Source organism: Ahaetulla prasina, chromosome 12 (assembly GCF_028640845.1).
Source record: "Ahaetulla prasina isolate Xishuangbanna chromosome 12, ASM2864084v1, whole genome shotgun sequence".
NCBI lineage: Eukaryota > Metazoa > Chordata > Lepidosauria > Squamata > Colubridae > Ahaetulla > Ahaetulla prasina.
Window position 1 is genome coordinate 17,085,057 of NC_080550.1, and position 25,848 is coordinate 17,110,904.

The 25,848-nt window shown below is 40.3% G+C and overlaps 1 protein-coding gene across 1 annotated transcript in view; it reads left to right on the top strand.

The window, feature by feature from the left end:
- CDH8 (cadherin 8) overlaps positions 1–25,848 on the top strand; it is a 307,900-nt gene that overhangs the window by 258,670 nt on the left and 23,382 nt on the right. The window contains exons 9-10 of the mRNA XM_058155277.1: positions 8,026–8,147; positions 23,781–23,898. Of these exons, the coding sequence (XP_058011260.1) occupies positions 8,026–8,147; positions 23,781–23,898 (240 nt within the window). The remainder of the gene's footprint in view (positions 1–8,025; positions 8,148–23,780; positions 23,899–25,848) is intronic.

Sequence of the window (25,848 nt, forward strand, 5' to 3'; positions counted from 1 at the left end):
ATGTCACCTCGTGAAGGTGAATCAAGAAAAACTCGGAAAGTCACTAATCAGACTTGTAGATTGCTCGGCTGCCACTGTTTATAGATTTTCAGCTGCTTGTCCTTTGAAAGCTATCCAAAATCATTTTCACTGGAGGCAGTGTGCCCACTGAGCGCTTATTAAATGAAGTAGGTGTTAAATGTCAGAAATGCAATAACCATTCTTTTAAATTCTACCTATTCTGCTCCCAAACGAGGTCTATATTAGTGTATTTTAAATGCAATTTCAGTATTCGGATAGGTTACATTTCTATCACAAATGCAGTTAGATACTGAGTTTTGGGTGAATATGCACAGGATTGATTTCACATGTAGCTAGTTTTTTTTTTATTATTATTATTTTTATTTATTTACATTTATATCCCGCCCTTCTCCGAAGACTCAGGGCGGCTTACAGTGTGTAAGGCAATAGTCTCATTCTATTTGTATATTTATAAAGTCAACTTATTGCCCCCCAACAATCTGGGTCCTCATTTTACCTACCTTATAAAGGATGGAAGGCTGAGTCAGTCTTGGGCCTGGTGGGGCTTGAACCTGCAGTAATTGCAGGCAGCTGTGTTTTAATAACAGGCTTCTTAAAGTTATAATCATCTATGGAAACCCCAGGATGCGTAGGAGTGAGAGACTGATTTTGCTCTTTCCTCTATATTGACAATTTCACTGTGACCTCTATCTTATTCTTTGTGCATTCACAAAGACCAGTAGCATGATCTCTAGAATACCAGCTTTCAGTATTTTTAGATTTTAGTTTTTAGTTTTTACAAAAGTAAAGTTTTCAGTTCTGTAATTTTCAACACTTCGCATTCATTTGCTTTTTCAATCACCCTTTGCGTTACCAAAGCCCAGGATGTAATAAACACTCCTGCCCTCCTGCAAAGGACACTTGTAGAAATATGCAAGTTTTTGACTCTATGCAAATGCAGTTCTGTGCATTGTTAAAACAGCATAATAAAGAGAGTTTGATGGATAAAACCCTGTCCTTATATTATCTTGTATTGTTTTCTTGTATAAATGAGAAGAAGGATAATAGGGGTGTTAAGTTCACTGAAAAAGCAAATAAATGTAGGAAATTCTGAATGCGGAGTGATTTTCCTAAGGCACAAAAATATATTATGATTTATCTATTTTTATGTGTTTTTTTAAAGACAATAATGTTGTCCCTAAAGACAGTTTATCATTGTTAGTAAACTCTGCCGCGACCACATAGTATAAAGAAAGGTATCTCCTGAAACGATCAAAAATAGCAACCTTGACCACTTGTGACAATGCTGCGGAAGCTGTTTGCTGTTGTCTGTTTCTCTTGTTTTACCTTAAAACGAGAGTGGAAATGAACAGGCAAACAAGGATGGGGCTTAAAATACCATATAGCCGTGATGGCGAACCTATGGAACGCATGCCACAGGTGGCATGCAGAACCCTCTCTGTGGGCACAAGAGCCGTCGCCCCAGTTTAAGTTTGCCATGCATGTGTGCGTGCCTCCCCCGGCCAGCTAGTCGTCGGGTCTCTGCCACGCATGTGCAGGGGGTGGGGTACATGTACGGGGGCCACGTGCGCATTGCATTTTGGGGGTTCCGGGGCGATCATGGTGGGTGGTTCAGAAAACCGGTAGCATGGCAGCACGAAGCTCCGCCCACCTGCCTAGTTGTCATTACTTCCTGGTTTTAAATAATGTGTTTTTATTGTTTTACTACTGGTTCTCCGGAACTGGTTATTAAAAATGCTTGAAAAAGCTAAAAAAAAAAAAAATTCCGACGATCAGCTGAGCAATGTGCTATGGTCAGAACTTTTCTTTATTTTATTTTATTTTACTTTTTTAGCATTTTTTTCCCCTTTAAAATGTTTTTAAAGGTAAAAGAAAGGGAAAGAAAGAAATGCACCTAGAAACACTCATAAACTGCTTTTGGAAAATAACTTAAGATGTGTTCTAGATGGGAAAACAGCAGCGTGGCTATTGATCTGAAAGCCGCTTTCTGAAATCCTACTATGACTTACAAAAGAACTGGGGCCTCTGGTGGCTCAGCAGACTAAGTCTGTCTGTTATTAACACAGCTGCTTGCAATTACTGCAAGTTCAAGTCCCGACCAGGCCCAAGGTTGACTCAGCCTTCCATCCTTTATAAGGTAGGTAAAATGAGGACCCAGATTGTTGGGGGCAATTAAGTTGACTTTGTATATAATATACAAATGGATGAAGACTATTGCTTAACACAGTGTAAGCCTCCCTGAATCTTCGGAGAAGGGTGGGATATAAATTCAAATAAAAAACCAAAACAAAAACTATGCCATTATCAAGTGAAACTTGAAAAGTGAGAGAATTCCTCCGATTTCTATCCCTTGCCTATAACTCTCCCTCTGGTCTTTTTCTGCCATTGGTTACAAGCCTGCAACTTCCCCCTTTCTGGTGCAATTGATTTGCTCCTGGTGATTCCCCCACCCCCCAGGTTAGAAAAGGGGGTGGATTGGAAGACGCAGTTTCTTCCGATCCAAGACTTACGGTAGAAGCCTGAAAGCCCCAAACTTCTGTTATTGATCTTTCTTTGGGAAACACCATAATGAAGCCGCTTCTCAGCAGCCTCTTGCAGCTCTGGCCTCAAGGATCTGTTTCAGTGAGTGTTATCCTCCATTTACCCATTTCTGCAGGACTTTATCATCTCCAGTTAGCTTTCCTTGTCAAGCGAGAATTTTTCCCCAAATGTCCCATTTGCTCCAGTTCTCTTATATTCTCTTCCCAAACTCCCTTCCAGATATGCAGTGCAATCTTTGGGAAATACCTTTCGAGGCGGAAGAAAATATCTCTTTTGCAACTTGGATTCTTTTTCCAAGGCAGCGTTTCTCAACCTTGTCCACTTTTAAGATGTGGGGACTTCAACTCTCAGAATTCCCCAGGGACTGGGAAACTGGGAGTTGGAGTCCACACATCTTAAAGTAGCTGAGATATTAAAGGGTCCAAATATGCCTGTAAAGCAGGGGTGAAATTCAGCAGGTTCTGAGAACCAGCAAATGTTCCAATCTTGACTGCAGAAAATATGACTTCAGAAACAGAGTTGTTAATGCCTGGAATGCAGTACCAGACTCTGTGGTCTCTTCCCAAAATCCCCAAAGCTTTAACCAAAAACTATCTACTATTGACCTCACCCCTCCTAAGAGGTCTGTAAGGGGCGTGCATAAGAGCACCAGCGTGCCTACTGTTCCTGTCCTAATGTTCCCTTTGATTGTATCCAATTTCATATAGTTATTACATACTTATGATTATATATATGTTTATATACCATATAGTTTTAATATATATAGTTATTTCATGCTTATTTTTATATATAATGTTGTGACAAATAAAATAAATAAATAAATAAAATAAAGCTGCAGTTGGAACACGGAAAAAAAATGCCACCTCTGACTGGCCCCAGAGTGGGGTGGGAATAGAGATTTTGCAGGATCCTTCCCCTGGAGTGGGGTGGGAATGGAGATTTTGCAGGATCCTTCCTCTGGAGTGGGGTGGGAATGGAGATTTTGCAGGATCCTTCCCCTGCCATGCCTACCAAGCCACGCTCACCAAGCCACACCACGCCCACCAAGCTACACCCACAGAACCGGTAGTAAAAAAATTGGATCTCACCACTGATTTGTACCCTATGACTATCATTAAGTGCTGTACCTTATGATTCTTGATGAAGGTATCTTTTCTTTTCTTTTATGTATACTGAGAGCATATGTACCAAGACAAATTCCTTGTGTGTCCAATCACATTTGGCCAATAAAATTCTATTCTATTCTATTCTATTCTATTCTATTCTATTCTATTCTATTCTATTCTATTCTATTCTATTCTTATCTCTCTCCCCCCCCCCTCTGTAGCAGTGTTGACAGGAGGTGGTGTTGACTCCTTGTAACTGCCTGAACAAGTCCATGCAGTTTTCTTAGCAAATTCTTCAGAAATGCCTTGCCGTTACTTTCTTCTACAACTCAGAGAAAGTCACATAGACTCCCATTTCTAGCCTGGTGCTTTAACCACTACACCAGACTGTCTCTCAAAATGTATTTCTCTAACACCAAGCTATTCAAAACTGGAAGTGCGTAAGCTTTCCCTTTCTTCTTTCCTCTACATTGTGCAATGTTATTGCCGGTCTCTTGCAAGTCACATCTACCCAACCCATCAGAGTGGGGAGGCAGGGAATGTTGCGGGTCCCATCCCCAAGGGAGATACACCTGGTGGGACCCAGAAGAAGGGCCTTCTCCGTGGTGGCTCCCTCACTCTGGAACATCATTCTGTCAGAGATTAGAATGGACCCCCACTCTAACACTCTTCCAGAAGGCTCTGAAGACCCGGTTCTCTCAGCGGACCTGGGGAACCCAGAGTAGGATGGAGCCCATTAAATGGCTCGTGTGATCTACTGTCAGGGGGTAGGAGGTGCGGGGGTGATTTTGTTATATTATACTATATTAATTAATTTGGTTCTTTTTGTTAGTTTTTTATTATTTTAAATGTGGTTTTATATTCTGTAAGCTGCCTTGAGTCACCATAGGCAAATAGGCGGCGATATAAATTCAATAAATTAAGTAAGTAAGTAAGTAAGTAAATAGTAGCATTTGCTTTTGAAATTCCAGAACAGAACAATAGCAGAAAGTAATCCTCACTGTTCTCCAGGCAATGTAAAAGGGACTTGTCCTATTCCTTGGGGTAAGAGTATCCTCTGGAGGCTTGTGTAAATCAATGGAAAGGAAGTTGCTTGTTGAGGATGGGCCCAAATGAAATAGTCACAGGGGATGGCCCACTCTTGGGAGCCAGCAATACAGCCACGAGTGACTGGGGTCTCGGATCACAGAGAGAAATACGGAATCAGTTCCCAGGAGTATGGAACGAAAGTTGCTGGAAGGGATGAGACAGAACCTGGTGATATCCCATATAAGTACAGGGGTAGAATGTGGAAACTGAGAGTGTAAGTGTTCCATACAGTGGCATCCTTCTTGTGTAGTGGAGAGTCCAGAATGGACTGCGGAGTTGAGGGTGAAGAGATAGGGCAATGTGCCATTCCAGTCTGGACACAGATGTAATAATAATAATAATAATAATAATAATAATAATAATAATAATAATAATAATAACAACAACAACAACAACAACAACAACAACAACAACAATAATAATAATAATAATAATAATAATAATAATAATAATTGCAGAGAATCTGGCCTACACCAGTGCCGGTGGTTCCAGTGGTACACGGCACACTGGAAGCTGTGCCTAAAGACCTAGGCAAGCACTTAAAAGCAATTGGTGCTGACAAGATCACCATTGGTCAGCTGCAGAAGGCCACCTTACCCCAGTAAGGTAATCTGCTTGCATAATTCGCTGATACATCACACAGTCCTAAATGCTTGGGAAGTGTTTGACTAGTGATCTGTGATACGAAATCCAGCATAGTTATCTTGTTTGCTGTGTATACTGTCATTTTGTGTAAATAAAATAACAACAACAACAACAACAACAACAACAACAACAACAACAACAATAGAGTTGGAAGGGACCTTGGAGGTCTTCTAGTCCAACCCCCCTGCCCAGGCAGGAAACCCTACACCATTTCAGACAAATGGTTATCTACCATCTTCTTAAAAATTTCCAGTGTTGGAGCATTCACAGCTTCTGCAGGCAAGTTGTTCCACTCATTAATTGCTCTGACTGTCAGGAAATTTCTCCTTAGTTCTAAGTTGCTTCTTTCCTTGATCAGTTTCCACCCATTGCTTCTTGTTCTACCCTCATGTGTCACCTCTGAGTGACATGGACCACAATGTATATGGTATCATCTGGGCTTATTCAGTTTATTGCAGCCATAGTCCAGTACAAGCAGAGTATTTTGTAAATGAACGAACGAACAAACGAACAAATGAATGGATGGAGGTACTATATTAATATATGATCAAATAAAATTTAAATATGTAAATATGTAAAGTTTATAAATACGTTTATAAAACAACCTAATTGATATCTAGAAGGTCTAGGAGGCAGCCTATATTAAACTACCAGCATAATGTAAATAAGGAGCTTGGTGGGCATGGCAGGGAAAGGATACTGCAAAATCTCCATTCCCATCCTACTCTGGGACCAGCCAGAGGTAGTATTTGCCAGTTCTCTGAACTACTCAAAATTTCCACTATTGGTTCTCCAGAGCCTGTCAGAACGCGCTGGATTTCACCCCTGATCTTACAACTTCTCAGCATGGGAGGCCATTCAGTGTAGTGTTTCTGATTATCTTCTACTCTGAATTAAAAACTAATAATAGTATTTCATGAACAAAACTTATGCTATGTAACATATAAGGCAGCAATGAATCAAACTTTCGTGAGCAAAAAGAAGAAACAAATTAAAAAAATCAATTTTCAGCCGTGTCTTAAGTAATCCTCTTGGTGTGTCCATCTTGACAATTTCTGTACTCAATAAGTTTTTTCTCTAGTGAGTTTAGCAAATTATATAGATTGTTTAATGAATTATTTTCCAGTTTCTAAGAATAATAACTGTAGGTTTCATGTTTGTGGTTCAGATGAAAGACAAACATTTGGGACCAGCCACAAGAGACATAAATAATTTCTTCAGAAGCTTATCTAATTAATTGCATTTCAGTATAACGTCTCTAAAATTTGAACTGCCATTGTTCTGTTAATTTAGATAAAAGGAAATCTTGAGTGCTTAAATGTGACACTTGCCACTGAAAATTCAATGCTGTGTGTGTGCGCATATTTGTGATGTTCTGAATATTCAGCTTGCATATATCTGAATCTCACCCTGATAAGAACTTACATTATTTTTCTCATGTTCAAGGTATACCATACATCAGTGAATGACAAAATGATTCTCACTGTTGTTCTTTATATAGTTCCGGGCAGTTAGTAAGCAGTAGGCATACTGACAAAGGCTGGCTTGTTTATTTGTATGGAATTGTACAATAGAGCCTTAACTTGCACCCAAATGTACGGAGAAAATATATACCATTTTATTCTATCCTCAGCAAAATGTCACATTCAAAACCTGATATTTCAAGGAGAAGACCCCAAATGCTATTTATAAGCAACAATTATAAACTAAAACAAACTGATTAGGTGGTCTCTGTTCGAAAATTAACTGTATGAAACAAAACAGGACAGGAGATATATAAGCAAACACACATAGGAACCAGGCAATGAATTAAGAGAAGTACGATATATCGTAGCTATAAATGTGGGTCAGACTTTTGCCCCCTCTGTGCATAATTTTCATGAGTTCAAAAGCCCACTTTTGTATCAAATAAATCAACCTGAGAATATTCCGACTACCTTGAATAAGTAGGAGATATTCTTTGTCCTTTTCTTTTTAATGATTCCCCTCAACTTATATTATTTATGCTTTCCATATTTTAGAACCCTTCTGTTGCATTTTTTAATCCTTCTCTCTCTCTCCCTCTCTCCCTCTCTCTCTCTCCCTCTCTCCCTCTCTCCCTCTCTCCCTCCTTTCCTTTTTACTAAGTTGAAATAATAGATGTGCAGTCGGGTTGGTTAATAGCGTAAAATGAGAAAGATAAGAATGAAAATAAAACTTGATTGCTTACAGCATCTCTTCCTCCATGCAGAATGCCCTTTATCAATAAAACAATGCAAACTTCATCAGGAAGAAGACATCTACCAATTTAATCCAAGATCTACATCAACCTAATCTCCAGCAAAAGCTGTTTTCCGTAGCGATTTATTTGCTCTCTCGCTCGCTCTCTTTCTCTCTCCCTTGTTAAATACTACCCTTTTCTTTATCTTCATTTCCTTCCCTGTCCAATTTGGAATCAATCAGCCCAATTATTAGAACTAGAAAAGGTTCATTGAGCTTTCAGCACCAAAAAAATTAAAATAAATAAAATTGTATATCTACCTTGAGCCCTGGATGTCATTAGTAGTATGGTATGAAGTGTGCTTACCTTTCTCTTTTCTTTTTTCTTTTTGTCCTCCCCTCTGCTGTGTTTTTCTTCTCTTAGGAAATCCTAGTCAAATATCTCGAGTACCTGTTGCTATCAAAGTTCTTGATGTAAATGACAACGCTCCTGAACTTGTGTCTGGGAATGAAGCTTATTTATGCGAAAATGGAAAAACTGGAAAAGTAAATATGACTTTTGAGAGACACCCTCTCTCTCTCTCTCTCTCTCCTCGCTCTCTCTCTCCCCTCCCTTCCCTCCTCTCTCTCATTTCTTGATTGCCTGTCTGTTGATCTGGTGTGATGTGAAACTGGCCCTATTCCATTCAAAGTTGTCCTCTATTTAGTAACAGCGAGTCCTGGCCATTTGTGTCATTCAACGGTATAAAGAGCCAATGTGAAATATCTATGGAGATTCTCAGTCATCCAGGCCATGGTTGTCTCAAAGTTGCTTTTTTCAAAAGGCAACTGGACTTCCTTTGTTTCTCCTTTCACTTCTCAAGTTTCTTCAGTTCTGACATAACTTCAGAACTGTAGATGTTTCTTAGATGAGAAGCAAAACTTCTTCAAGGCAAAACAAAGAAAGCCCAGTTTTGAAAAAGCACCTTTGGGCCAATGTGGAATAGTGTATTAAAAGTTCTAATCTTGGACCTGAGAGATCTAGGATTCATCCTTCAGTCAGGAAAGCTGAGTGGGGTGACTTTAGTTCCTTACCCTATCCCACAGAACAGGGGTCTCCAATTCCCAGCTTTGCTAGCTGAGGGGCTCTGGGAGTTGAAGTCCACAAGCCTTAAAGTTACTAAGGTTGGAGACCCGTGCCACAGAGGACTTGTGAAAAGCTTGGGGGAAGTGATTACTCTATAAGCCACCTTAAGATCCTAGAGGAAAGCCAGAATATAAATCTAATAAATAACCTCCATAACACTTTCCCCATCTTGGAATTCTCTGGTGTGTTAGATTCCTGATTCCATCACTTTAAGACTGCAACTACCTTGGAATTATAAGTTTTAAAATTAAAATAAGGATTAAGTTCACGTTCAACATAAGTGACGGAGAAAATTGTTCTTTCCAGATGAGTTGTTTGATCAGATGGCCATGCAAACACACACCATATGTCTATAGCTGTGATGTCTAACCTTTTTGCCACCACTTGCCAAAAGTGGAGGGAGCATGGAGGGTCATGTGCGTGTGTGCCTCACCCCCCCGGCGCATGGAAGTGTGACCCCCCCATGCTCCCCCTGCTTTTGGCACGTGATGGCACAATGGGCCCGGTAGGCCCATTTTTCGCCCTCCCCAGGCTCCCCAGGCTTTCTTGGAGCCTGGGAAGGGTGAAAAAGGCCTTTCCCACTGCCCCGGAGGCCCTCCTGAGGCTGGAAATGGCGCGTTTACTGACTTCCGGTGGGACTGGAAGGCCCGAAAATCAGCTGGCCAGTGCACGCATGTGCGCCAGAGCTGAGCTAAGGCAATGCTCATGTGCCCACTGATATGGCTCCCGATGTCGTGTCCCACTCCTCCGCTGACGGCCGGGTCAGGGAAATCCGAATCAGGCATGCCTCTGCAGCTCTGCCAAAGTCCTAGCAAAGTCCTCAGGGCAGGCAGGAGATCAGAAAGTGACTTCAGCAAGATATGTTTAGACTTTGCCTGACTCAGAGAATGCCAGAAAGCAGATCCTTTATATAGGCCATGGGGTGTGGCTCCATGACTCAGCACTTATCCAGGCCTGCCCCTCCCTTCCTTCTGTTGCCTCCGCCTATCAAGTCTTCTGACGCGAGGGTCACTCCAGTTGGCAGCTGTTGGCAATAGACCTCCCTCAGGCTCACATGCTGTGGAGGAGGGGGAGGGGTCTAGTTGCTCTGTTTGCCTGGGCATGGAGCCAGAGCTGGGGGCTGGAGATATTTCCTCCTCTTCAGCCTGTCTGGGCATGGAGCCAGGGCTGGGGCCGGGAGGCATACTAGGACATTCCTCCATGTTCGGAAGCAGATAAGCAGGCCCCGGCTGTGGTGAGATTGGGCGAGACACAACACCCACAGGTGATCAGATGGCCATGAAAACACTCACCAAATGTTGAATGCTCCCACAGGTCGCACACATGCCATAGGTTCGCCATCGCAGGTCTATAGTGATCTATAGTGACCATCATTCAGGAAGACCCATAATATTGGAGTGTGTTGAATGATATAATACCCCCTTATCTCCTAGAACATGACATAGAACAAATAATTGTATAATCCATGGGTGACAGAAATCCACAGCTTTCTATATACCTGATTTACTTTTGAGCAGCAACATTTTAATTTAAATAAACAGCAACTGACAGCATGTCACTTAAGTTGTTAATCCAACTAATTTTATGCCTTGCGGGGTTTGGCATTAAAATCACCATTTACCAAAACAGCTTGCCTGATAATAGAGTCTGAATTTCCAGGCAGTGATAACAAACAAACAAACACTACATTGAATAATAAGAGTAGTGAAATATGGCTTCCACAGTTGATCTGAATTATATAATAATGGACCCCTTTTTTTATCCCTGTGATATCTTTCTTTCCTTCCTTCCTTCCTTCCTTCCTTCCTTCCTTCCTTCCTTCCTTCCTTCCTTCCTTCCTTCCTTCCTTCCTTCCTTCCTTCCTTCCTTCCTTCCCTCCCTCCTTCCTTCCTTCCTTCCTTCTGATAGTATACTGTTTTTTGAGGTGAGGGAGTCAGAAAATGAAACCTTACTATTATTTCACACTCTTCCTAACATCAGGCTAGAAAGGTGCAAATACTGCTATTTCTTACCAAAATAATAATAATAATAAAAACCCTTGTACAAATGCAAATACCCCTCCCAATTATTTTGCATGTATTTAGAAAGCGGGAAAGATAAAGCAAGAAACCTCCTTCAACTGAACTTAACATTTAGCACAATTGCTAAGGTGCTTTTCAAAAATCAACTGGACTTTCTTGGGTGTTTTTCTTTGAAAGCCTTTTGCTTCTCATCCAAGAAGCTTCTTCAGAACTCTTCTTCTGCACTCACATTCATGTCAGGAATACCAAGACATTTCTGGGTTGAAAGGATTAGCCAGTGACATCACCATTGCCCAGGGAATGCCTGGTTGGGAGCACCTTTCATGTCCATTTTAATGTGCTTATGGAAGTGGTACCTATTTATCTACTCACATTTACATGCTTTCAAACTGCTGGGCTAGCAGGAGTTGGAGCGAATGAGGAGAGCTCACCCCATCACACAACAGTACTCAGGTCTCAAACACAGGCTTGGCAATTGTCAACTCAGTGTTCTAATCATGTGAGCCAACACACTCTTTTCTTTCAGAATTGAAGAAGCTTCTTGGATGAAAATCGAAATGTTTTCAAGGAAAACAATCAAGAAAGTCCAGTTGCCTTCTGAAAAATGTCTTTGGGATGATCTAGCACAATTCTTTTTAAATTTCCTATTTAACATGCATTATCTGAGCCACGGTGGCGCATTGGTTAGAGTGCATTACTGCAGGCTACTTCCGCTGGCTGCCGGCTGCCTGCAATTTGATAGTTCAAATCTCACCAGGCTCAAGGTTGACTCAGCCTTCCATCCTTCTGAGGTGGGTAAAATGAGGACCCAGATTGTTGGGGGCAATATGCTGACTCTCTAAACCACTTAGAGAGGGGTGTGAAACACTGTAAAGCGGTATATGAGTCTAAGTGCTACCTGGGAGAAACCATTATTGGTTGATTTTTCATTTCACTGTGAATGATCGAGGAAGTGCTTGAACTTCCTAGTGACCCCAAAAATGAGGATTTTTCAAAGAATTATCTTTAGCATGGGAAGAAATACTGTAAGTTAGAAGAATCAGCGACTGATTGTTCCCCTATTAGGGCAAGCAGCCAATCCCATTCCAATCCCCCTCCCTGATTATATTTTCTTAGCAGAAACCTACAATAAATTCTGGTGTTTTGTCTGTTAAACTGCTAAAAAGACTCTGTCCAAGGACATACTTGGTGAGCTGCATTAGGATGGAATATTTGTGATGGTTCTAACTTCTTCAAGAGTTAGAAGTAATGATAATAGGATATTGACAAACAATGCATCTTACCAGTAAAAGAGGATATATATAACTCTGGGTTGAACTGTGGGTCCTTGCTGCTCTCTGAGATTGGTTGTTTTCTTGAAGGCAATTCATTACCCAATAAAGTAACATCATTAATACTAGAAGGGAATGGGGAGTGAGCAAACCCCACTCCCTTCTAACACTGATGACAATACCTAGTTGGGTAAGAAAACGTCTGCAAGAAAACCACCTAGCTCAGCAAGCACCAAGGACTCCCGCAAGTAATAGATTTGGAAGGAACTTCGATTGGGATGATAGGTTGAGAATTTTAGTGTATAATTTTATGCAGCATGATGAAAGGAAAACATACCTGAGAGAAGAAGGCAGAGAATGGATAGAGAGTTGCTGAAGGAAGGGCATGTATATATCTGAGATAGTAGACTAGGGCTTCCCAAAACCTTTACTTCATTATCCATTACATACATCAAAAAATACTTTTATTTAAACATCCCCATTGTAATTGGGTTTGGATGACATGCATCGATACTCAAAGAAAAAACACTTTTACCAAATTTGGGGTAATTTATCCAGGTCTGAGAAACACTGCATTAGGCTAAAAAGTAAAAGTGAATCTCTTAGAAGAATGGATGAAAAAAGCAGGTGGAGGTGGATGGAAACCAAAAAGAAAATCACACAACTTCTTAGGATAGAACACATCTCAGTAAACCACTTAATATTTAATTATACATACCATTTCAATAAAGCTCAGAACATCTATGTTGGCTTTACGACGTGAGAATCTCTTCTTAACCCGTCTCATGAATTAAAACCATAACACTGATAAACTGAAACTACCAACCTAAAATTGAAATTATGCAGATTCAGTATTTTAAAAAATTCAACTTCCATGTGAAAGAAGTAGAATGTTGAACTTTCTAACCTATCTCTTCCTCGCTGTAATTAACCCTGCCCTCTTTTGCAGTTTTCCTGCTGCTCTTTTGGATCATTTAAGAAAAAAAAAAGAATTTGGAAATGGCAGGGTCATGATTACTAGAATCTAGCAAACCAGGATGTGACCATTTACGTTTCAGCCTCATGAATCCAAGCTATACATATCTGGGATTCGATACTGAAGAGTAATTCAGATTGACACAAGTTTTTTAGGAATATGAATGTGTTTCTGAGGGCTTTTTTAAAAAAACAAAAATGTCAATTTGGTATGTAAAGGTAAAGGTTCCCCTTGCACATATGTGCTAGTCGTTCCCGACTCTAGGGGGTGGTGCTCATCTCCGTTTCAAAGCCGAAGAGCCAGCACTGTCCGAAGATGTCTCCATGGTCATGTGGCCGGCATGACTAAATGCCAAAGGTGCACAGAATGCTGTTACCTTCCCACCAAAGGTGGTCCCTATTTTTCTACTTACATTTTTTACATGCTTTCGAACTGCTAGGTTGGCAGAAGCTGGGACAAGTAACGGGAGCTTACCCCGTTACGCGGCACTAGGGATTCGAACCACTGAACTGCCGACCTTTCGATCGACAAGATCAGCGTCTTAGCCACTGAGACACCGCGTCCCTTATAATTTGGTATGTAGATATACCCCAAAAACTACCCTTGGAAAATACTTATTCAATTATAGGTGCTTTCCTTTAGTCTCAGTCTGAATTCCCCAGGTTCTTTGAAGTTAAATCTCTATCGTATAACATGAAGGGCAAATGCACTCACCGAATACATTTACACATTTGCAGGTTAACTTACAGCTAAGTTAAATTGAGTTTGTGTCACCTCAAGGGAGCTGATTTCATCTCGACTTCTTAGAAATCCTGATTTGGAGTCTGTAAATATACGGGGTAAACTATCCGATGCAGTTCATTTCTCCATGTGTTCTGTTTTGAATCCTGCTATAATTGAGAATGGCAACAACGGCTGCCAGTGATATGAATGAATACATTAAAAACTGTTGATATACAGCATTGAAAGATAAATTCTTTATGCTTTTATTCCAAATTTGTAACAGTTGACTGCTCAATGCGAATCTGCTGAAAAAGCATATTGTGTTGCATTGGGTGTTCTTTACACAACTTTGCAGACTTAGGTGCCCCCCTCCCTTCCTTGTTCCTACTCATCAGTCTAATATTAATTACCATATTTTTTGGAGTATAAGATGCACTTCCCCCCGCCCAAAAAAAGAGGCTGATAATTTGGGTGTGTCTTATACTCCAAATATAGCTTTTTCGAAGCTTTATTTCATCTCTAATGAGGCACAATGAGTGAAGTGATCTTCCGGGCTTTGCCTGCCCCGTCCGACTCTCAGATGTGAAGTTTATTTTTCAGCCTAACAAGTGAAGTGATCTCTGTGCTTTGCCTGCTTTGCCTGCTTTTCTCATTGTTTCTCTCTCCAAAGATCAGCTGTGCTTTAGAAGCTGTTTTTTTATCCCCAAGTAGGCAATAAAAAATGTGCGTGCAAACTCAAAATGAGCAAACTAGTGTGCTAAAGCTGACCAGACTAAGGACGCTAGCCAGATGAATACCTGGTAGGCAGATTTTTTCCCGCCCTATTTTTCACTCCAAAAACTAAATTGCGTCTTATATTCCGGTGTGTTTTATACTCCGAAAAATATGGTAATTTAATTAGTCACCAGTTGGGAAAGAAAACTCCTACAGAAGAGTCATCATACCCATTATCTGAATAGGGAGAGAAATTGGACTGAGACAAAAATATCCTTTATTCAAGAACATTCACTTGTATAAAATATCATTTCTTATCTCCTAAGGCATTGTACTCTATCCCAACTCAATTCTATCTTAAAGCATGACAGATAATATGTATTACAGCACTCTTTAAAACTGGGGGGGCGGGAGGAAGGCTGCTTGATATAAAATATTCTTATCTCACAATAAAGGGGAAGATGAGTTCTACACATGCTCATTCTGATGTCTAGAGATTTATTTATTTATTTATTTATTTATTAAATTTATATTTATGCCACCCGTCTTGCTGTTGTAGCGAGTCTTGGTAGCTTACAGAAGGACAACTTCAGATCCTCTAATGTCCTTTTCTGTTAGTTGCTATATGAGATTTTTTTTTATTAGTTTATAATATAAAATACAAAAGAAGATAATAGGAAAATAGGAGAGAGAAAAGGGAAGGACTCTAAAAAGAGTGCAGAGAAGAGCAACAAAGATGATTAGGGGACTGGAGGGGACTGGAGGCTAAAACATATGAAGAACAGTTGCAGGAACTGGGTATGTCTAGTTTAATGAAAAGAAGGACTAGGGGAGCCATGATAGCAGTCTTCCAATATCTCAGGGGTTGCCACAAAGAAGAGGGAGTCAACCAGTGGTGGGATTCAGCCAGTTTGCACCACTTCGGGAGAACCGGTTGTTAGCTTTCCAAGCACTCTGGCAAACTGGTTGTTGGAAGAAATCCTTAGGGCAGAGAACCAGTTGTTAAATTACTTGAATCCCACCACTGGAGTCAAACTATTCTTCAAAGCACCTGAGGGTAGAACAAGAAGCAACGGGTGGAAACTAATCAAGGAGAGAAGCAACTTAGAACTAAGGAGAAATTTCCTGACGGTTAGAACAATTAACAAGTGGAACAACTTGCCTGCAGAAGTTGTGAATGCTCCAACACTGGAAATTTTTAAGAAAATGTTGGATAGCCATTTGTCTGAAATGGTGTAGGGTTTCCTGCCTGGGCAGGGGGTTGGACTAGAAGACCTCCAAGGTCCCTTCCAACTCTGATATTATTATTATTATTATCTGGAAAAGGGGAAAAAGGAAAAAAAAGATGCTGAGTTCCAACTCCCTTGGATACAGTAGAATAAGATAATAGCATCAAACCTCGACTTATTGCTTTTGCATAATAGTATAAGCCAGACATTTCTATAATAACAAAACTAATCAGTAAAACCCAAAATCAAAGTTTTCATTCCCCCCACCCCAACCCCAGAATCCTGGAAGTTTCTTCTGGAAGTCCAGAAGCGGTTTCCAAGTAGAAACAAAAGTAATTGTGTTTTTTTCTTTTTATTCCAAAGCAGTCAAATCAAAGCAGTCGATTTAGCCATCTCTGCTAACTCCATCACCTTTCCAGCCATTCATCCACTGTGGGAATCAAAATGTAGTTGCTATATCAGATTTTGACTGGAACAACTCTTACAATTCAGCATGAACGCTGAGGCCTCATTTTTGCTATTGAATAGCACAAGAGGGTTTGACTCCCACAAAATGAGTGGTAGAGGAACAAGGAATTGAGCTAGACTCAAGCCCAAACTTTCAGTTTATATTAAATTTTAGGTGCAGTAACTGTGGTTATTTCTGATTTATTCTTTTTCATTAAACTAATTCAATTTGGAGGCAATATTAAGAGATGCTCTGACTGCTGCAAAAAGATGATTGTGTGAATTCTACTGATCAGGCTAGCACAGGGATGGCTAACCTTTTCTGGACCGAGTGCCCAAAGCACATATGCGTGTGTGTGAATGTGCATGTGCATGCACAAACCCCCAAAATACAATGCGTGCACGGCCTCTGCATATGTACCCCACCCCCCATGCATGTGCCTGTCCCCCCACTTGTGCCCACCCCCCTGCATGTACATGGAGCCCCTGAGCATGTGCCCCGCCTGTGCATGTGCTCCCCTTGCATGAGCCCCACCCTCACACATGTGCGCACAGGCCCCACACATGTGCCCTGCCCCCATGCATGCATGGCAGAGACCCGAAGACCAGCTGGCCAGTGGGAGGCGTGCTCAGCGGAGCTGATTTGGGGCAACGGCTTGCATGCCCACAGGGAGGGCACTGCATGCCACATCTGGCATGCTTGCCATAGGTTTGCCATCACTGGGCTAGCAGATCCTCAATTCTATACTAAAGTATAGATCTTTAAAAATAGGCTATATATTATTTGATCTTGAACCAATTGCAGGCTTTGGTTGTTGCTTGTCCAATTCTTCTTCCACCCATTCCATGCCCTCTTCTCAAGCTTAACATTGCTTCTTCTCCTCTACCCTCTTCTATATAATAATAATAATAATAACAGAGATGTATAACTCTGCAATGTAATAAATGTAATAACAGAGATGTATAACAATAATAACTGAGATGTTAGTTATCTGAGATGTTAGATATCTCAGGGGTTGCCACAAAGAAGAGGGAGTCAAACTATTCTCCAAAGCACCTGAGGGTAGAACAAGAAGCAATGGGTGGAAACTAATCAAGGAGAGAAGCAATTTAGAACTAATGAGAAATTTCCTGACAGTCAGAACAATAAATCAGTGAAACAACTTGCCTCCAAAAGTTGTAAATGCTCCAACACTGGAAGTTTTTAAGAAAATGTTGGATAGCCATTTGTCTGAAACGGTGTAGGGTTTCCTGCCTGGGCAGCGGGTTGGACTAGAAAACCTCCAAGGTCCCTTCCAACTCTGATATTATTATTATTATTGTTGTTGTTGTTGTTGTTGTTGTTGTTGTTATTGAGTTGGAAGGGACCTTGGAGGTCTTCTAGTCCAACCCCCTGCCCAGGCAGGAAACCCTACACCATTTCAGACAAATGGTTATCCAACATCTTCTTAAAAACTTCCAGTGTTGGAACATTCACAGCTTCTGGAGGCAAGTTGATTAATTGTTCTGACTGTCTGGAAATTTCTCCTTAGTTCTAAGTTGCTTTTCTGCTTGATTAGTTTCCACCCATTGCTTTGGTTCTATCCTCAGATGCTTTGGAGAATAGTTTGACTCCCTCTTCTTTGTGGCAACCCCTGGGATATTGGAATACTGCTATCATGTCTCCCCTAGTCCTTCTTTTCATTAAACTAGACATACCAAGTTCCTGCAACCGTTCTTCATATGTTTTAGCCTCCAGTCCCCTAATCATCTTTGTTGCTCTTCTCTGCACTCTTTCTAGAGTCTCAACATCTTTTTTACATCGTGGCGACCAAAACTGAATGCAATATTCCAAGCGTGGCCTTACCAAGGCATTATAAGTGCATTAACACTTCACGTGTTCTTGATTCTATCCCTCTGTTTATGCAGCCCAGAACTATGTTGGCTTTTTTGGCAGCTGCTGCACACTGCTGGCTCATATCTCATATGATGGCTAGTGGTGGGAATACCCAAATTCTGATGGGTAATCTAATTTGAAGACCAAAGAAGATTATCTACCACATTGCCACTAGTCAATTACACTGGTCTTTTGAAACTGCAGTGATTACCACCTTAGGAGACATAAATCAGAAGACCGTATAGAACAGGCACAGATACCAGCCACTTAAACCTCTACAAATTAAAGACAGAAAGAAAAACCTCAACTCATTCTCCGAAAACTGAAAAAAAATCAAAGCTGTGTTGTATATTTATCTACAGGGATGTTTTGTTTTGCTTTGCTTTTTAGGACAATATCACTCTCAATGTGATACTGGTTAAATCCATTAAGATTTAAGTATTTCCCTGTGTGAGGGAAAATATATTGCAAAGAAAAGGCGTTGTCAGCACAGAAAGTAATCCAATGCTGGAATTTGCCTTGAAATTTCTGAAAAGAAATTCACCCACCCCGCCCCATGAAAGAGACTTCAGTACTTGTACTTTCTTTTCAGAATACTTGAAAAACGTCTTTTGAATTTCTCATTGAAAGCTTAGAACTTATTTATGTTTTGGAACTTGGGGGAAGATGCTACTGAAATGGTGTGGTTTTTCTGTTCCATAACTTTTCACCATTATGATACCTGTGTTTGCCCACACTTAGTGACACAATGCGTCATATGAACGGGGGTGGATGAGCATCTCAACTACATTTTGAATCACTTTTGAAAATCAAACATGTGAAGGACATTTTGTAGATTCACCTAGTTCTTCTTCTTCTTCTTCTTCTTCTTCAGAAAAAAAACTTCTTCAAATGTTTTGCAAAAGAAAAGAGAAGATTCTCAAAGATAGAGTACGGGTATTCTTTCATTTATTTAAGTATCTGGCCCACCTTTTTATATATGATAATCTTTGTACAATAAAAGCAACTGTGCTTTCATTGGCCAAGTACTGTCTGTGCACTCACTAGGCATTTTGATCAAGGAACAATCCACAGCCAATGGGATTCCATCCTTAGAAGGGATAACATTTGTAAAGGGACACCAGAGACATTTTGCTCATGCCTTCATTAAAGCAAAACTGTACAGTGATTAAACTTTGCTATAATAAACAGATTGTTAAATTGCTGGCTGGCCCCTCCCCTCCCTGCCCCTTCCAGGAGTTCCCACATGCCCTGTTTTGGCTCCCAGGTAAGTGCAGGGAGGCCTACTAGGCACAAAACGGAGCACGGGGGTGGCACCCCCATGGCCCATTTTTGCTCTCAGGTGGGTGCAGGAAGCCGAGTGCTGCCTGTCACACACCCCTAGCCACACCCACCATGGCCACACCCACCTATCCAGTCATTATGACAGAAAACCGGTTGTTAAATTATTTCAATCCCACCACTGGCCTAAATGATCTCACCAGGTTGTTGTTAGGATAAAATTAGGTGAGCTCTTCCTTCCTACCAACTTCATCCTAATGGGGAATGGCTGGAACATTTCTCAAGCCATGACGAAGTTTCGTAGCCCAGCCTTTTACAGTTTTTTGAGGCAGTTTGAAACAGAGGGAAAAAAAAGAAAATAGTATTGAGAAACAGGGAAAAATAGATCTGTCAAGAAAATACCTCTCTTTCCATTTCTAATGTTGACATTTCCAAGGTTAAAAAGTGACAATTAATTATTATATTGTAATCATGGTCAGTTATTAAGCAATCCCTCAGTGATGGGGAAGATGCGATAATGAGAACTCGATAGCATAGGGAGAACTGGTCAATGAAAAGTTGTCCGGAAGTTGTAAGTTCAAAATACAAACAGCTGCTGTTGCTTATTTTGCATATGGCAATGCTTTGTACATAGACACAAGTAAGGAGACAAGTGCTATGGGAACCCACACTCTTCATTTCTTGATTTAGTTATGTGGAAAGTAGCAAAGTGATATGTTCTTATATGCTGAGAATATGAGGGTGTTCCTAGAGGATAAAATGAATTAATGAAAGCAACAGTGACATTGAGTAACTTATGGCATGAGTTCAGTAGAAGTGTGTATGGGAGCTAGATGGCAGGTCTTGAGATAAAAAAAAACATCCATTCTGCTGCTTTAATTTGAGAAAGATTAAGGCATCAGTCCTCTGGTCCATACTATTAATCTTCTTATCATTCCCATCACCAATATCTTTCCACTTATGACTGTATGACTGTAACTTTGTTGCTGGTAATCCTTATGATTTATATTGATATATTGACCATCATTTGTGTTGTAAATGTTGTACCTTGATGAACTTATCTTTTCTTTTATGTACACTGAGAGCATATGCACCAAGACAAATTCCTTGTGTGTCCAATCACACTTGGCCAATAAAATATTCTATTCTATTCTATTCTATAAGGGACATGGTGGCTCAGTGGCAGTTCGAATCCCAAGTGCCGCATAATGGGGTGAGCTCCCATTACTTGTCCCAGCTTCTGCCCACCTAGCAGTTCGAAAGCACGTAAAAATGCAAGTAGAAAAATAGGGACCACCTTTGGTGGGAAGGTAACAGCATTCTGTGCACCTTTGGTGTTTAGTCATGCTGGTCACATGACCATGGAGATATCTTTGATGGTGCTGGCCCTTCAGCTTTGAAACAGAGATGAGCACCACCCCCTAGAGTCAGGAACAACTAGCACATATGTGCGAGGGGAACCTTTACCTTTACCTCTGGTCCTTGGATGTATCTCAGGGATGAGGAATAAAACAAAAATCTCTCCCAAAGGTGAAAAGAAGAGGTCTACCTCATGGCTTTACGGTTTCGATATAAACCCCCAAATACCACAATCACAAGTTCATCCTCCTTGTCCCCACATAAAGATTCATAGCTATAGTCAGGATGAGCGGGAAGTGGAAAACAAGGCAGGTTGAGTGTCTGTGGAGATTCTCAGTCATCCAGGTCATAGTTGTCTTCTAGGTCCTTTTTCCAAAAGGTAAATAGACAGGGGTTTTTTGTTTTTTTCTTGGAGGAAGAAGAAAAACACGTTTCGCTTTTCATCCAAAAAACTTCGATCGGTTCTAGCAGGATAGTGGGCATGGCTTGGTGGGCGTGGCAGGGGAAGGATACTGTAAAATCTCCATTCTCTCCCCCCCCCCCGCACTCCAGGGGAAGGTTACTGCAAAATCCCCATTTCCTCCCAATCAGCTGGGACTCAGGAGACAGAGAATAGATGTCAGAATTCTTACTACCAGTTCTCCAAACTACTCAAAATTTCTGCTACCGGTTCTCCAGAACTGGTCAGAACCTGCTGAAACCCACCTCTGCTACGAAGTAATCAGAACTAATCCCACCTTGGTTCCACCATTCTGCCAGAAACCGATGAAGCTTCTTACATATTGCTGGATGAAAAGCGATTCTCCTTCCTCCTCGAGAAAAAAGCAACCCAAAAACGATTTTGGGAAAAAAAGCACCTTTGTCATAAGGCATGGAATGCCAAGGGCAGATCATGAGAAGCTTTCGGTGTGTTGAATTGTGAGTCTGTCCAATTGTGTCTCATCATGACACAATTTTTAAACCAGTCTTGGTATAGAGCTAAGTGAGTTTCTTCCTGTTCTTCACAACATTAGAGAACACTAAAAAGAGGAAATAAGATCTCCTTGAAGTTGGGGAAAACATATTCAGGTTCATGTTGTGGACAATCTGGAGGGAAGCCAATTTTCTTCCACTTTCACAAGTTATATGTGAGTTAGAAAAATTCCAGGATGTTTTTGGTATATTTCTGTTTTGTATTTCACTGGAGTCATTAAAAATAATTTTGTTCTGGTTTCTTTTTTTAATTCTCTGTCGTTATTTTTATCTGCCCCATGACTCAAATTAGCATTGCAGTAACAATGTAATATTGTTACTGATTCCCAAACTTTTTTCTTCAAAAAAGATTGCTAGACTGAGATCTGAGTGCCCATAGATCGGGGTGAAATCTAAAAATTTTCCCTACCGGTTCTGTGGGCGTGGCTTAATTGGTGGGTCTGGCTTGGTGGTCAGGTGACCTTGTGGGCATGGCCAATAATAATAAATAATAAAAATAATAAAGTATCCAAAACTTGGGAGCGCACTGGTCTACCTTCTTTAAAAATAGAGGCACCGGTCTACTAATTGCCTTTTTTTGGGAGGCACTGGTCTACCTTTTTTAAAAATAGAGGCACTCGTTTACTAGCCGCCTACAGCGCTGATCAGCTGTAGTGCGGCCCTTTGAAGCGCCACGGCACTCATTTAAGGCAGTTTGCAGCTATATCACCACTGAGAGCTTCAGGGACAGAGAAGAGGAACATCGAGGCATGGGCACTGGGTGGGGGCAGGGATTTTTGCTACGGTTCTCCAAACTACCCTCCCCCATCGCTACCGGATCGCGTGATCCGGTCGAAACCAGGAGCATTTCACCCCTGCCATAGATAATGATCAGATATTGATCAGATAATAAGTCAGATATTGGGCATGTAGCATCTAAGGTACTAATGCACATGTGAACCTCATAGATGTCATGCGTTATGCCCCACAATTAAACATAAGCTTCTATATATATTTACAAGGCCTAAATAACATGAAATCAACCAATGTTTGGTTTTCTCATCTAAATGATTTACAGATTTTGGATAAAAATGACAAAAGCTTGCAATTTAGTAATCTTATTAGATTTTGACATCTACAACTCCTAAGAAACCAAAATAAAACCAATATAAAATGCAGTTAAAAATCTAATGACAGCTAAAATAAGTGTTAAACAATAATATTATATAATATAGTTTCAATTTTTCTATATCTGGAATAGGTCCATATCAAGTAACATTGTGCTTAACAAACAAAATTCCACTTACTGGTGTACCCAAGTCATGTTGAGCTATTTTTGTTTGTTTTATTTTCCCTTTCTGTATGTTATTGTACATTATTGCAAAGTGGGCATGAGAAATTTAATTATACTGGAAAACACACAACCATCTTCACTCTTCATGTTTTTGCTGATCAATACACAATGGGATTAAAGTGTTGCCAGGGTGAATCTTAGTCTATGATATTTCTGTAGACACACAAAATCTGCAGGTTAAATAGTCACAATTGTATAATTGGTGGGAAGTGTATACCCCTCACTTTTCTGTGCTAATTTAGCATGGACAAAAAAAAATGATAAATGCTTAGTTTCTGAGCAGGAAGAGAGCACTAGAGAACTTAACTAAATATATTCTAATATATGCTATTCTAATATATTATATTAGATGCAATTATACTATGTGCAATGTAATATAGCTCAAATTACACATCCTGAGTATAGTCTTAAAAACACTTTAAAAAGTTCTATTTATATCGAAAGGAATTACTTTGAAGTCAATTGAGAACCATTTAAGTCCATAGGATAATTAAGCATTAGCATGTCTTTTGCCACTGAAATCAAGGCCAATTAGTATCACTATTTCCCTGTCTCCAACATTCTCCAAAGCTTGGAAAAATAACACCTTAGAGTAAAATTTTTATCCCAGAAAGAACTATTGTGACTCTCCCATATTAACATTTAACACATTTTCTTAGGAAAAAAAATAATCCCCTGATCCCTAGGACAATGTTATATTCCTTGAATGTTAATAAGAGAAAGTTCTGATATCAGAGGAGGTGAATTGTCTTTTATTCCTCTTACTGCACACAAATTTTGGTCAGTTTCTAGCTAGCATCATGCTGAGCATTTCAGATTTACATGTAAATACGTTTGTTTTTCTGTTTTAGGTCATTCATACCATGAGAGTAATTGACAAGGATGATCCCAAAAATGGACACTATTTTGTTTATAACCTTCCATCTGAAATGGCCAACAACCCTAATTTTACAATTAAGGAAAATGAAGGTAAATATATTTATATATACCCCATCTTTAATAATAATATTATTAATGATAATGTGGGGAAAAGTTGGAAGTTGTAAATTTTACTGTGTTCATTGCTTCGTTTTGCTAATGTTCTTAATGTCCTTCTCTGTTTTACCATGAGCATTTGCCTTTAATTTTTACGACACAGTTAATGTTTGTTTTAAAACATTGAGATGAGATGAGATAGATAGATAGATTGTATGTGTGTGTAAGAGAGAAAGAGAGAGAGAGAGAGAGAGAGAGAGAAATATAGAGATATAAAGATATATATGATACATTGAATTACAGCAAATTATAGACACAATGATTATTTCACTTCTCAAAATATTTCAGGAGATTTTTATATTGCAGTACACTTGTTGCTCTTTTTGATATAACAGTGATTATTTGTATACATTATGGTATATTTCTTCACGGACAAAGCAATATTGACTTCACATTTAACAAGGAGTGAAATTATTTCCAATTGTACATTTAGCTGCTGCCCTACAGTACGCTCCTTCTGAATTCTGACTTAATGATGATAAACCTCAATTTCAGAATCACAGCAGTTTTCTGTAGTTTTTGTTTTGAATTATTTGCCTCTTCCAACTTTCAATAGGTTACTGCATATGTTTAAAGAAATGAAACTGGAGCTAAGATAAAAATTTCTGGAGTCTTTTTCTTAGATTCGTTTTTATACACTTCTGGAACTATTTGCAAAATAGTTCGCAAAAAATAAATAAATAATGGAAGTGGCCAGATAGATTGGCAGACCAAACTGAAAAGCCTTTTTGAAACCATAATTTATTCAAGGCTTGAAAAGACATTAAAAGATCCCCTACTAATAAAAGAGAATATTTGTAGCTCAGGGTTGACGTGTGAGATCCTTGGTGTTTTCTGAGCTTGCTTGTTTTCTTGCAGATGTTTCATTACCCAAACTAGGTAACATCATTAGTGCTAATAAGGAGTGCTGTTTGCTGTCAGTTAATATTCTAGTGCCGTGATGGCAAACCTATGGCACGCATCCCAGAGGTGGCACACAGAGTCTTCTCTGCTGGAACGTGCGCCGTCGCCCCAGGTCAGATCTCCGTGGTGTTTCTTTTGCGAGCTTCTGTTTCCCTTCAAACAACGACGAAACAGAAGCTCATGAAAGAAAAAGATCTTACGTCTCGCCGCGCTGCCGGTGTTGGGATGCCCCGCCTCCTGCTGGCCAATTGATCTTTGGGTCTCTGCTGCATGCACGCATGCGCATTGCGTGCGTTTGCACATGTCCACATGCTCACCTGCACCTTTCCATTTGGGCATATGCACGTGTGCAATTTGGACACTCGGGATCTAAAAGGCTCGACATCACTGTCCTAGTGGATTGCCTGTCTAGTGGATTGCTTGTCCCCTAATGATATCTTTATTCTTAGGCTCATCCTCTGTTAATAACAACATCAGGCTTGGGGTAGGGAAAAGAACTGTAGTTATGTGTTCACAAATGTTGACTGCTATTCACAATCAATGGTTTTTCCAGAGCTCACTAATGGCCATGTCAAAGGAGGAGATGGAGACAGACTTTAAGGTTATATCAATAGCCTAGAGTTTTGTTGGCTATGAATTACAGTGTGGTAGAGCTTCTTAGTAATGTAGTTTTAGTCTGCAGAACCATCCTTTTGAAGTCCTCAGAGCACTGGGGATTCTTGGGAACACCTAGAACCATGATAGTGAACCTAGCCATAGGAGCCAATCAGAGTCATATCAGTGGGCACGCGAGTGTTGCCCTAGCTCAGCTCCAGCACACATGCGCGCACCAGCCAGCTAATTTTTGGGCCTTCCAGTCTCACCAGAAATTGGGAAACCGGCCATTTCTGGCCTCTGGGGGGCCTCCGGTGGGGGTAAGGCCATTTTCACCCTCCCCAGGCTCCAGAGGGTTTCTAGGAGTTTGGGAAGGCCAAAAAATGG